Genomic DNA, 13,936 nt, shown 5'->3' on the forward strand with positions numbered 1-13,936 from the left:
GCCTCCTTTCTTTCCTTGGTTTACCCTCGGCGGCCTGTGCCTTGTATCTGCTCTGGGTTGGTGCCTGGCGCTTAGAAGGCAACACCTGGTCAGTCGTTGTGGGATGAGTGAGTATGTGTCTGCTACGAGTCAGGGACCCGAAGATCAAGGTGGAAAGCTGCGGTGATGCCCATGCCAGTGTGCAGTAAGCTCTCCTGGAAGGCTTCCAGAAAGTGCACGGTCTCCCCCCCAGCCCCTAGAGATTCTGATCCGGCTGTTCTAACCAGAGACCAAGGACTCTGCATTTTAAGCATGCAAATTCGGGTGATTCCTTCTTAGGTGATTAGCATCCAAAAAACAATGTCCTGGGGGCTTTCAAGGGAGTGTTGGGTTCAGGAAGTTTCCTGCAGGATGTACGGGAAACAGCTTCAGCGCATCCTGTATTTACCAGAGAAGGCAGGTGGGTTTCATTGGACGGGTCAGCTCCAATGTGTTCATAGCTGCTGCGGTGTGGAAGATTCTAAGGTCATGCTTAGTTTGCCGGGGAGGGGAGGACCATGGTTAATAATCGGTGAGGCCAGGTGCAGATGGGAGCGGGGGGCCTGTGTGCCGTGCACCTGCTGTCTTGGGGGCCTGGAGACTGGGTGCTCAGCTGGCACGGTCTCAGCACAGGGCAGGCCAGCCAAGATGCACACTGTGATAAATCATTACAAGCCTTGGCTGCCTTTCCTCCTCTTTCGATTTCGGGATTGGATGTAGAAAGCAACCTGAGATACCTGACAGACGCAGGGGCAGTGGTGAGAGCACAGACTGGGGGCGCGGGTGTGTGAAATTGGGTGACGTTTTCCACTTTGTGCCCTAATTTCCTCTTCTGTAAATGCAAATGGTAAGAGTACCTCCCTGCTGGGGATAAAGCAAGGGGAGAGGCAGTGAGTAGTCCGGAGAGCTCCTGGCACATAGGACAGTACGTGTTAGTTGTTACTGCTCCTTGGAGCTTACCGTGATTTGTGGGCAGAGAATTTTGAACTCTCTGGAGAAGGGAACTTCTGGAGTCAGAGGAGCTCTTCTCATGACGGGGCTGTGAAATTCACACAAAAGGGGGGTACATCGGAGGCCTCCCAGCCTGCCAGGGACACATTTTTGTCTTGTGAAAGGAGAAGAGTCTTGAAATGTAGGCATGGGCTCAGGCCTTCTGATGACGTCTCCCTGTCCGTGGAGCTGCTGGAGGCAGGCTGCCGGAGTACCCAGGGGACAATTACAGATGTTTGCTTGTAGCTTTGAAGAAGAGTCATTCTGTTGGATTTTTGCGTCTGGAGAAGGCGCTAACTGGGACGCATGTTCAAAAGGCAGCACTGATGGTGCAGGAACAAGAACCAGCAGCATTCCAGCCTTTGAGCTGGCCGAGGTGGCTGTCCTGTAAATTCTCACCAGCCGCTCAGCCAGTTAGCAAACCCCCCAGGACAGCTCCCCCTGGGACAGGTTCTCCTGAAACCCAGAGTGCCCACGTAAGACTTGCTTCCCAGTTATCTTACTGGTTTTCACCAAGTGATATCTCTCAAGCTCCTGTCCTGTGCTCAGGTTGCGCTGAGCGTTGGGGGTGGGGTGTGGGTCCAGGAGAGGCAGCCTGGACCACAGGTACTCAGACTGTGGCTGCGTAGATCTGCCGGACGTTTAACAGATTCTTTTTAGAATCTGTACGTGGCCTACAAGGGGGCCTACAGAGATCCAGTCAGCAAAACCTCGGGTGGCCCCCTTTGATGTTCACCCTACATGACAGGGTGGCTAAGCCGTGTGCGCTGTTGGCCAGCTAGGTCCTTAGCAGTCCCGAGAGAACACGCTGCAGACTGGGGGCTCAGACAGGGTAAGGGAGACCTGGCCTGGAAGGGTGGGAGTTGGCAGAGCGGCAGACGTAGCACGTTCAGGCAATAAGTAGGCCGCTTCAGTAAAGCGTGAGGGCCGCACGAGGGCCAAGGTGGGGAGGTGGTGGCCTTGGGATGTCTGGGAGCTGTGGAAGGGCTCTACGTAGGAGAGTGACACAGCCAGCACAGAAGACAGACTTGAGCGATGGCTAGGGCCACCTCAACGACATGCAGTGAGGCGGGAGAAGAGACCGGGGTTGGTCGGGGTTGGGGGGGCGGCGGGTGTGTGTGTGTGTGTGGCAGGGCGTGTCATGTGGTCAGCATCTCACCTAGGTGCACATGGCTTGGAGGGACAATGAGGACATCGGGGATGGATCCACCTTGAAAACATGCATCTTCCTTCCCCACCGGTCAATTTCTTGTGTTTTACAGATTCAGCCCGTTATTGAAAAAACGTTTCCTTTTTCTCAAGTTCCAGAAGCCTTCCTGAAGGTGGAAAGAGGACATGCAAGAGGAAAGACTGTAATTAATGTCATGTCGTTTAAATAAACAGTGTGTTGACTGTTGGCTCTCTTATTTGGTGATTGCCTCTCGGCCCAGACGTTTTTGTAACCGTTGCTTTCTTTCCAGATTAGACGATAAGTTCCATGATCCAAGTATAAAACGCCTTTTTGCCAGTAATTTGTCTTCTGAACTGAGGATAGATGCATTTTCTACCCCCCTCCTCCCTGCCCCACTGTGTGCACATCGCCTCGCCCAGAGTGCCGTCTGGTACCTGCCCGTCATCCCCGCGTTCCTGTTGCCGAGAGGTCCTCCGAGCCGAGCCGAGGGGACACACAGCGCAGGCTCTACAAGTGTCTGCGCTTGGCCTGCCCTGTAAGCTGCTCGGGGAAGACTACAGAGCTTTCTTCAAGCTGTTTTTCCACACCAGATTTTCCCATCGTTGTGTCATCTTCTGTTCCAGTAGCTCAGACTCCATTCAGGTGAGATGCTAGAACTTCTGGCGCGGGGCTGGATGGCGGCGCGAAGAGCTTCGGTAAAGCTCCTCCTGGGAACCCGTGCTCCTGGAGCACTCCAGCTGGGCCCGGTTTCCTCTGCTCTGCTGGGGTCAGAACCACTCTCGGAGTTCTGAATCTCCTCTTAGGGTCACATACAAAATCTCCTGATTTGGTTGTTGACTCTCAAGAAAATGAAAGCAGAGGCTAAAGTTTCTAACTTTTTAAAGCCCTTACATTTTGCCTAAGGGCCAGGCCTCTCTCAGCCATGGAAACATGCTTCTCTGAGGATCCAGTTTTTGACTTTAAATGCCTGCACTTAGTGGTTTACCGAGAAGCCCAGTGCAGCTTTTGAATCTGTGACCCTCACTCAGGGTAAGTGGTTCTTTTCCTGGTGTTTTCCTCCTCCTCACCGCACCGCAGGCTTTGGACAAAGACTTGGTTAGTAACTTGCTACTCAGTTTATTCCTGTCAGACGCTCATTTGGTAATTCATTGGACGAGGGCCTCTCTGGAATCGCTCGTCTCACCACAGCCAGGATTTCACAAGAGAGAAAACGTGACTCTCGTTGTCAGTACCTGACACGGTGGACTTCGCCTGAACAGTCTCGGCTCTTCTCCTGGCGGGCTCCAGGTGGAACAGGGAGCGGACAAAACTCTTGAGGGAGGACCTCACTGACCCTCAGGTCCTCTCTCGGAAAGTGGAGCTTTCACCCCTGCCTTATTCCAGCACCTGAAACCTGTGTCTTCCTCGTCCGTCAGCAGGTTCTAACCTGTCCCCTCACTCGCTGTGACGCGCTGTGACGCCACGGCAAGGACGCACTCAGATTCCTCTGTAGGGTTAACCAGAAACAAGTTTATTCAAGAGAGAAATTCAACCCCGGCAACTGTAGGATGTCTGAGCCCCACACACTGTAGTGATCCGCACAAAGGCCGAAAGTCCCAGCTGGACATCTAAAAACAAGACAGACCTGCTGGCAGCTGATGGACACGTGCAAACGTTACTTTAAAACCGAAGCTAAGCTCCTGGCCACAGCTGCCTCCCGAGGCCGCAGGGCAGTGTGGAGAGGAGCAGCATTAGCCCTGGAAAGACACTGGAACAGCTAGAAAGGAAACGGGATTTGTCCCTCCTGGGATGAGAGCGCCAGCATTGACGAGGCTAATGAAATAAGGACAAGAGGAGGAAGAGTATATGCGAAGAAGGTCAAGCAGTTTTGTTCAAAACCAGAAGGCACTGGTTGAATAGCACCGTGTGGGCCAGTGTATTGTCAGCGGTTAAACTCTTTCATTTTTCCCTGAAATGCTGCATTTTAGGGTTTCCCGAGTTCTACGATTTGAACAAGCAATGCTCCAGGCCTCCTTTCCTTCATCTGCTGGAGAATTGCCAGTCATCCCTCCTGCCTCCTCCGTCTCTCGTGTCCACTGCCGGAGTCTGAGGTGACAGGCCTGAGCTCAGCAAAGGCTCACAGGACATCACGTCCGAACGAACCGTAGATGAGTGATAAACTAGATCCCGGGAACGCTATTCCCGTGGCATCTGTGAGAAAAGTGTTAAATGACACTCATCTGTGACATTTCAGGGCAGCCCACGAGTGGGTTAAAATCATCCAAATCCTGCTCATGTTAGCGGACAGGACATGAAATCTTGTCAACTTACTAGCGTTCAATACTAACAAAAGGATAAGCCTTTCCCTACTTTGCTATAGAGCGTAATTTATGATTCCAGAAAACAGAGGAGCCAAAATTAGTGGCCTGATACATTATTTCTTCTCAGATGCTATAACTCGAGCTTTTATCCTTCCCTTTAAAGTGTAAGGCATGGGTAGGCCCACAGAGTCTACTCGAAGTTTGTTCCTCTTCTCTCCTGTCACGATCTTTGGAAATAATTTAAAATGTACAGTCTTGATACAACATTTTTTAAAACACCCAAAAGCTGCTAATGAGGCAACCTGTTAAGCAGCTACTGAAAGGAGACGAAAGGCAGGAAATGAAAGAAGGACAAGTGGTTGGTTTAAAACTGTTACAGTCTTTTGAAAAGATGAGACCGGAGTCCTGGTCACGGCAGTGTCATTCAGGGGCGGAGCTAGAGCTGAAGAAGGAGCAGGTCCTCTTTCCTCTTGGCTCTGTCCGTTTTCAAGCAGCTTGAAGACCTCCAGAAGCATTCCTCCTGCGTTCTTCGGGGTTATAGGACCATGGCTTCCCACACTTGCGTTAACTTCTCTTTGCTGACAGTGTTGAGGATGATGTGATTTTGGTCGTACTGCGTACCCCCTGAAAGAAAGAAAAGGAAAATAATAAAAGGAAATGCGCCTGCAGGAAACAAAGCCGAGAGGGTGAATCAGCTCTTGGTTGTGTTAAGATCCCGTCCTGTGGGCACCAACAACACAGGGGATGTCCCACCTCCCAGGGCTCCTTTTCCTACTCAAGACTTTAGGTGTCTGAAGTTGGGGGGCGAGGGGTGGGGAGGTGGAAAAATCTAGAGAAGGGAAAACGAACAAAGACTGTGAAATATATTCAGTGATCGTGGATTTGCTATAACAGGTCCTGAAAGTAGTGGAAGGGTTGGCAGCTGGGACAGGTTTTGCATGAACAATGACAAGTGGCTGTTTTAGGGCAAAGGGGACGTTTGACAGATGCCCAGTATGTGGACTGGGCGGCACGCCCACTCCTGGGAATGCACTGGGTATATAAAAATTCATAGCACTTGATCCTGAGTTTAACTGTACTTTTAAAATTAGTATTATTTAAACTCCCTTTCACCAGAATGTCTTTCAAGGTGTCTACTAGATAGTTAGACACGTGGATGTGAAAAAACCTAGCCTCTTCCTTTCGGTGGAGAAGTATCTAAAGTGCCATCAGATTTTTTTTTTTTCAGTGTGGACTAAATACGGTTTCAGCTACCGTATCCTTTCTTAGCATAAGGCTCTGCATCAAGGTTCTATCACAGGGACTCCCAGAAATACAAATCTCCTCTCGCTACGAGGCAGTGCATGCAACTGGTATTGAAATCCTGCTGTGTCCTCAAGCCAAGAAGAATGAAATGTTCTTACTCTTTAAGCATTCATAAAATATCCAAAAGGTCTGATAACTTATGCTCTTCTTACAAGGAATCAGTTTATCGTCATTGGTGATCTATTGGCTCTACACATCTAGGCGTAGCATAGGACACCGGAGCCAGATGTGTGTGTTGTGGGAAAAGTTACCACCACCAGCAAATCCACTGTCCCCACTGAGACACACACACACTACTCCATTGAGATTTGGGGACGTATTAGGATCGCAGTGTCATTAATATGCACAAAAGAATGTTAAGATACCATGATCTTATTAGAATCATAAAGACTAGGAAGTCCTCGAGCAATCATCTGATTTTATTCTGCCTCTGGGGAGAAAGATCATCCCAAACTTTTAAAGCGAGAAGAAATCTGCTTTCATTGCTGCCCTAGGTCTGAAATAACACATGACATCTACCCAAATGCCTCCCTCCCCAGACACCAGGAGATACGTTCCAAGAAAGCCCCTTGGTCTGATCAATCTTAGGGCAATGGCAGCAGATAACAAAGGCGTCAACAGCTATAGCTGATGAAAATCCGAGTCTCCTGGTAAGTGTTACCAGAGAGGTATTTCCCTTGCCCGGGTGGGGGCTGTGCGGCCCTACTCCCTCATGTCCACAAGATGGCGCCGCTCTCCCACATTCTGAGAAATTGAAATTCAGTTTAACAAGGCAAGTGACTAGGGCAGCTACGCTACCTAGATACACTGAGAGTTCACAAACACATAGAACCCTACCCTTATTCAAGAAGCATTGGACATATTTATAATGCATTTTAGGAACGGACCTTGGGGCTTTAAAGCAAAACCCTAAAGAGGAAGCTTCTAGAGTCCCACAGTTCTTGTCAGTCAAGGCTCGAAGCTAGGTATCCTTACTCCTTGTCAAGTGCCAGTGTAGCAAGTCGGAAAAAGTCCTACATGCTTGGAGTTTCTGTATCATAAACTCTCTGAAGCCAAACTAGTATTTCGCTTCCCCTTTGGTACCCAGTGTCTAGCTAAGCGTCTACCACATAGTGGGTACCCGAGGAGAGTAACCTTGACACAGGAAACTGATCACATAAAAAACATGAATCCATATTTTTTAAAAAATGATGTTTCCAATGTAGTCCCATTTCTTTGGTTTTGGAACTCTGTCTTGTAAGACCAAGGAGCTCTAGTTCAGCGAGGTGATGCATGCAGATGCATGGGAATCTTCAACTATATTCACTGAGCTCGGAGCCTTGTGATTTTTAGTCTGTTATAATAAAACAAATGGTGTGAAATCAGCCTAGGTCCGGATTCCAGCTCAGCACTTCCAGGTACAGGTCCATGATCGAGCCCTCTGAGCCTCAGTCTTTGGGCTATAAAAAGGTACCGGGGAGGAGGGGGTAACCTGAGGCTCCCAAGGTCCCTGGGAAGAGCCTGTGAGCTAGAGGGCATGTAGAGGGTTCTCAGTGGCTGGCACACGGGAAGGGATCGCTTACTACTAATAGTATGCACATTTTCACAAGCAAAAAATGTATTTTTAGTTAAGTATAGACACAACAGAGAGAATAAATGATTCTTACCTTTGACATCTAAAACTAAATTTGGTTTCAACTTGCTGTAGATCCTGCCATCTGGCTTCATGCTCCAGAACTGACTGTCGGCATTCTGGTCGAGGGCAAGGCCCAGTTTCGAGCCAGAGGTCACAAGGCTCCCTACGATCGTCAGGCAGCAGTCTTCTGCTATCTGCTTATGGGACAAACAAGGCAGCTGAGAGACGGAGATACCTTCAGGGATCATGATCAGTTCTGGTCACAAATTGATTTTTAAAGTTGTCTTTGCTGTCTATTTGCCCCACAGGAGGCATTTCAGCTTTAGCCAGAGAACTGGGATCAAATAACAAATACTTATACCTTCATTTCAGGTGACATGAGTGCTGGAAAGTTCTCCATTCTTGTCCCTTGTAAGATTTCTGCCCTTTGGGAGTCAGGGAAACCTCAGAACATTAGCTCTCCCTTTCAGCAAGGACCATGATCAGAGGCGGGGGTCTACTGCTCTATCTCCCCTGACCTATAACCATTTCTGCTCAGCCTGACCCTTCTGGAATGTGACTGCATCTCTAATTTGAAAGGCTGTCGTAACAGTGAAATAGCTTAAAGGGCATTTTATTATTTTAAAACTTGAAATTCCACCTACTGTCATCTTCCCTTCATGAGAGATGTCTAATAGAAATTTCCAAAAAGGCATGCTATCCAGCTATAAAAAGAGGAAGGATAAAATACAAATGCAGTGGAGTGTGTTTCAATGCAAAGATTTTAAGGGTCCTTTTCTGATGTGAATCTACTGTGTTCATGTGACGTTAACACATCCTCCTATAGAAAATGCTTATGAAAAGCATACAGGTGATAAAAAGAGTGATAATCGAGGACACTGTTTCTCACTGACCTACTGAATTCACAGTTAACACCACTAAAATGTTTATTAGAAGTAATTAAAAGTAAGTGCTGAAAGGCACTGTTTTCTTGAAGTGTTTAATTCAAAGACAGAAGTCGGCTTTTTTTATGCTTCTGTAGCTCAGCTGCTTCTGTTTCTCGTGCTTTCTTCTCTGCCTGTCTAAACACTACTTCTGTTTGCTGAAACGATGATACTCCCTCAAGCACAAGAGACCCAATTAGCAGGTTGTGCTCCCTTCCACAGGGCTGTATGCTTTCTGCTGACTCATGGGGCACCCAGTTTTAAGAAAAAAATGGGAGCAAACGGTCAAGCTCATAAAATCAAGAAGGAGTTAAAAAGACTATCTACAACAGAAGCGCGAGCTTCTCTAATAAAGTCGTATACTGTATTCAACTTTACCAGGTCTTATATGGCAGGAGTGATGCAAGAGGGAGACAAGCCATTTTCCATTTTACAAGGTATGACCATTGGGCAATGGGCTGTGTTGTACACAGGATTGTAGGTCTTTGCCCTAGTCTGTCTGCGGGGTCCTCTAAAATAAACCAAGAATGATTTGCATTTACAGTGCTGGGGTTTACTGAAATAAGCCATGATAAGTAGATGAAGGAAAAAGGGGAAAATAGCACAGACACTTCCTTCTAGTCCTACATAAAAAAACCAGGTACGGATGTAAATGTTGCATCCTGGATCCGTGCTAGATTTACCTCCCATTTTAAGTTCCTCGATTGGTTTTACCAACTAAAAAATATTTTCGTGGAAAACCTCCTAATTTATTTCCGAAAGTGCTCCAGGAAGTGTGAAATAGCATCTACTTGAAGCCATGACAAACCCTTATCTAATCCTAAAAGCTCACCCTGCATTTGATGCATCCTTCTTGATAAATCCAAATCTGATCATCAGCACCGACGTCCTCCATGACCTGTATTCGCAGAAGCTTCAGATCCTCCAAGTTTCCATTGGTGGACATGAACAGCCCCGTTGCTTTGTTTCGAAGTCGGAAATAAATTCGTTTCTGGAAGACAAAGACCGCGGCGTGGTCATGTATAGGGAGCACCATCGGGGGCACAGAGTAAGCCCCGACAGCAGGCAGGGATCAGAGGGGCCGCTGGACAAGGGCTCACTGCTCCATCCTTCAGAGGCATCAGGATTTTCTCAAGGAGTAGAGTTTGTCACAATTGAAAAGTGCTGGGGCCAGGGAGCGTGCGGACAGCCCACAGGCTGATGTTGGTGTGGTACCATTTCCGAAAGCCATCTCCGCCTCTTAGCACCAGAAACAGAGCCCAAACCCAAAAACTCAGGGGATGGGGGGTGACCGATTTCATACTTCAACTAAAAAGCGGAGTTACATTTACAAAAAAAGAAAACGATTTCAGAGTACTTGAAACCTGGAGAGGGAAAACCCGTACCTGAACAAAAGGTCGTAGAGAACCTATTTGGCGACAGCCACTGAACTCGTACCAATTCGGGACTTCTGCTGGTGACAGTAGGAACTGCCGACCCCTGTAACTGCCATATTCGTAAGTAACCCATCTGCGGAAAAAGAAAACCGCAGTAAGTGGCAATATCCATTTGACATTTGGCCCTGATTATATTTATTTTTACAGCGCTTCCCATTTTTACACTGAGCTTCATACCTTAAATATACCTTGGGGGAGAAAAGAAAACTACCATATTTTCTAAAACACTTAAAGCACCCATTTCTTGGCAAGTAGGAAATTCTTGGTGCATGAGTATTTATGCCAAAAAGATCCACTCCTGAATAGAAACAGGTAAGTTTTTCCCTCTCATAAGGCAATGAAATATGGTCCTTTCCACAAGGCTGCCCTGTACTTCCTGTGAGGCTTTCGTACAACATTTTCAGTTGTAGTTTTTTTTCAAGATTTTATTTATTTGAGAGAGCACTCGAAAGGGAGCGTGGGCAGAGGGAGGGGGAGAAGCAGACCCCTGCTGAGCAGGGAGCCCGACTCGATGGAGCGAGACTCCGTCCTGGGACCCCAGGATCTTGACCTGAGCCGCTGGCGGTTGCTTAAGCAGCTGAGCCGCCCAGGCGCCCTCCCACACTGACCTTGAATCATTGTGCACAGCAGCTGCTAACCATTCCCAGGCAAAGGAAAATCCCAGCCCTTACTCCAAAGCCAAAGGACTTGGTCTTTCAAAGGGATGAGAAAAATCAGCTCCCTTTCTTGCTAAAAAAGTGCTCAATATATTTACTGAGCACTGGTTTGCAAAGGATTCCCCTAGAAACTTGAGAGGAGTTAAAGACAAGTCCTTAAGTAAATTAAAAATCTGGATGAAGAGATAAAAACTACCTCACACATGGCTTTTCCCAATGGGAAAACTATACTATGAAGGTGCATAATTATTAACCCTTACAGGAAATAAGGGGTTAAGAGGTTAGATTTCAGTTTGCTTAAGGTAGCATAGGAGAGAAAGAAATATGATCAAACCTAATTTTCAAAATCAAATATTTTATTATATAAAAAGTAGGTAACTCACTTACATGCCACCAATCACCTGAACAGAGCGTATCTGTGTGTTGAATCCTAGGGATCGGAGATTAACTACTTCTGCATTAAGTTCAATCTTTTTTCCTTTGAAGTCTTCTCTTTCAAAAAGAATAATTGTTGGTTCAGAAAATTCCTGTCGAGGAACAAAAATAGAGTTCCGTTACTCAGCTTTGATGAGAATTCGAACTCATACAGAAATATCTTGTTCAGGAAAAATCACAAGATCTGACCAGGCTTAGCCTGTCCTGAAGTCCCTTTCCCCAGAGGTCTGGGTGTACCCGTACCCCACAGCTAAGGAGAGGAAGGACAGAGGGGCAGGAAGGTTTTCTACTGCATAGAAAGGTGGGCAAATATAATGGTGTTTTAAAGTGGGGACACCGGGGGGACATATCCTAGGCACAAAGGAATGGGTCTTTGAGTCATCAACACTTGTAATTTATTTTAAATTTTGTCATTTTTTGGGTGGGGATAAGGAAGGGCTAGAGAGCCATGTATGTAAGTGAGTGGTAAGGTCTAAGGTTGGTGGCAGTCTGGGGTCTAGAGGGACGGTGGTAATTACCTAATCAAGGAACCTTCCCCTTGTAAGCATTTTTCAAATGTCTTTTTTGTTTGTTTAATTGTAAGACAACAGATTGTGTGTACTCTCGTGCTCCCAAGCTTTCCTATAGGAATTATCATTAGAAAGAGAGGGGGAAAAAACCAAAAAACAAAAACCAGGGTGGAAGTCCCATGTTCAAGCCATCATTCATTTGAAAGAGGACAAGGGCACAGAAGTCCACTGATTTTCAGAAAATGAAAAGCTAGCAGCTCATACTTGTTTTTCAAATTATAGACCCTTCTGACCCCAGTCTAAGCTCTAATGATAATAATCCTAGGATCATAAATAATACATCAAAAATCCCCTCCCTGCTTTAAGTTTTGTGGTCAGGGTGTGGCAACTCACGGCCTCATTTATGTGGATGTGCCCTGACGTGCACGGAGATTCGGTGGAGCAGTAAACAGAGCAGAGGAGGGTGCAGAGGTGGTTTGTGCGGGGCAGGAATGAGGTTACATAAAAACGCAGATGGAAACGACGGGAGTAGCAGAAGTGGCCCGAGCATACATGCCAAGTACTAGGGGAAGGAAGGCATTTGAAAACTTGACAGCTGAAATGGGTTTGTTTTGTTGTTTTTTAAATATGTATTTGGAGGTAGCTTTTAGAATTCTAGGCATGCTAAATATCCAAGTTTTTGATATTTGCTTATTTATAAGCTAATGCATCTTACGTGTCATTCCATGGATACTATTTTCACATCTCAAGAAAGGTCAACATTTTAGTTATCTGAACAGGCAGGAAGGGAGGAGATCAAGCCATTTCACGTATGTTCTACTTTTAAAACTCAAGTCACCAACTACATATGTTTAAAGCTTTTTAGGAGAGATCAGCTACCAAAAAACAGACACACCCGGACGTGAACACCTGAACATTATCTTGATGTTTTGTTCTATTGAATATTGCTTTGGCTACATAAAAATGAAAGATTTCTGTTCAAAAAGGGACACTATCACCTGAACTAGCAACGTACGTGATAAACTGGGAGAAGACGTGATTGCAAGTCTCAAACAACAGAGTGCTGGATTTAAAAGCCGCGAGGACTTTCTGCCACTCAGTAGCAACAACAAAAGATACAGGAGACTGAACAAAGGCTTGGCAAAGGGTGTAAAACAGGCAGTTCACCGAACAGAAACCCCAAATGACTAATTAGTGTAGGAGATGCCGGTCCCACTAATAGTGAAACAACACAAAGAGATGATGCTTTTTGCCCAGTGTCTTCCAACCGATAGAAATGAGAGAATACCCAGTAATGGCAACAGTGTAGAAAACAGGAACCCACAGCTCTGCCAGCAAAGATCTCAAGCAGTGGGATTTGACCGTACACATGCATATCCATGTGTGTGAAATCCAGCAAATCCACTCTTTTTAAATACACACGCCCAAGAGACTCTCACACAGGTCAATCGGGATATGTATGTGTGTGGGGGGGGATTAAGTATGTAAAATACGGTGATGAATACTTATACCGATTAGAATCAATAAACTAGATGTACATTCGGCATAATGGACAACTCTTAAAATTTGTTTAAGTATTGGGTTGTTTATAATGATCAGAACTATAGCATCACACCAAATATAAACTAAAAGCCAATATACAGATTTGTGAAAAAAACAAACATAAGAATATCCAAGCTGTATCCCAAACACATCAGAATGGGTACTTATAAAGGAGAGAGGGCTAGAAATAGGGATCAGATATGCAAGGGAAAAAAAAAACAAGACAGGAGAGGGGCCTTGAACTAACCCCTGATGACTGTACCACAGCTGACTCAACACTCTACATCTGGAGTCTGAGAAAACAGCAAACCAAACCAGATCTGAAAAGAGGGGTGCCTGGGGACTCAGTCAGTTGAGTGTCTGCCTTCAGCTCAGGTCATGATCCCAGGGTCCTGGGATCGAGCCCCACGTCGGCCTCCCTGCTCTCCCTCTGCCTCTGTGTGCTCTCTCCTTCTCTTGTTCTTTCTCAAATAAATAAAATCTTAAAAAAATAAAAATTAAAAAAAAAATCTAAAGAGAGACCAAAAAGTTACAGAATGGAGAGTTCTACAGCAACTGTTTTCTCTGCCTCTGACTTTAAGTCCTGAGGAAGCCTAGATGCTGGTCTCCATCAGCTACGTGCGCCCGCGGCCCCGTCACACGTGGCCACACCGACATACTTACAACGTCTATAAAACGAAGAGACTTGAAAGTTGCTCCGGGCAGGCATCCCATCGCAGAGAGACAAGGGTAGTGGCCTTCCTCCAACACGTACTGATTCCCGGAGAAATTTTCCCCATCATATGCAACCCAGCTAAAACAGGAAAAATCACGCACTCGTTCAACATGTACTTTGGATATTCTCTTCAAGAAGTCTGATTCTGAGAGGTAGCCTGCTAGAAAGCACAATGCATACGGCTAACTGTTCTTTCCTCAGAAATACCTACACTTGCTTACTGCTTTCCCTCTCGTTGCACATGGATACTCTTAAGAAGTCAGCTGTTAGTTTTGCATTTGGGAAATATTTTTTTTTCTTCCACAAAAGTACTCGTGTTTT

The 13,936-nt window shown here is 46.3% G+C and overlaps 2 protein-coding genes across 2 annotated transcripts in view; one reads left to right on the plus strand and one right to left on the minus strand.

The window, feature by feature from the left end:
• Positions 1 to 2,404, plus strand: part of RTN4IP1 (reticulon 4 interacting protein 1) — a 44,020-nt gene extending 41,616 nt beyond the window's left edge. Inside the window, exon 9 of the mRNA XM_080805347.1 lies at positions 2,271 to 2,404. Within this exon, the coding sequence (XP_080661473.1) occupies positions 2,271 to 2,387 (117 nt within the window). The 3' untranslated portion in view covers positions 2,388 to 2,404. The remainder of the gene's footprint in view (positions 1 to 2,270) is intronic.
• A 1,269-nt stretch (positions 2,405 to 3,673) lies between these two features.
• CRYBG1 (crystallin beta-gamma domain containing 1) overlaps positions 3,674 to 13,936 on the minus strand; it is a 47,160-nt gene continuing 36,897 nt past the window's right edge. The window contains exons 15-20 of the mRNA XM_080807269.1: positions 13,564 to 13,693; positions 10,802 to 10,941; positions 9,708 to 9,831; positions 9,155 to 9,313; positions 7,431 to 7,593; positions 3,674 to 5,103 (exon numbers count right to left, since the gene is read on the minus strand). Of these exons, the coding sequence (XP_080663395.1) occupies positions 5,015 to 5,103; positions 7,431 to 7,593; positions 9,155 to 9,313; positions 9,708 to 9,831; positions 10,802 to 10,941; positions 13,564 to 13,693 (805 nt within the window). The 3' untranslated portion in view covers positions 3,674 to 5,014. The remainder of the gene's footprint in view (positions 5,104 to 7,430; positions 7,594 to 9,154; positions 9,314 to 9,707; positions 9,832 to 10,801; positions 10,942 to 13,563; positions 13,694 to 13,936) is intronic.

Source organism: Martes martes (genome assembly GCF_963455335.1).
Source record: "Martes martes genome assembly, chromosome: 6".
Classification (NCBI taxonomy): Eukaryota; Metazoa; Chordata; class Mammalia; order Carnivora; family Mustelidae; genus Martes; species Martes martes.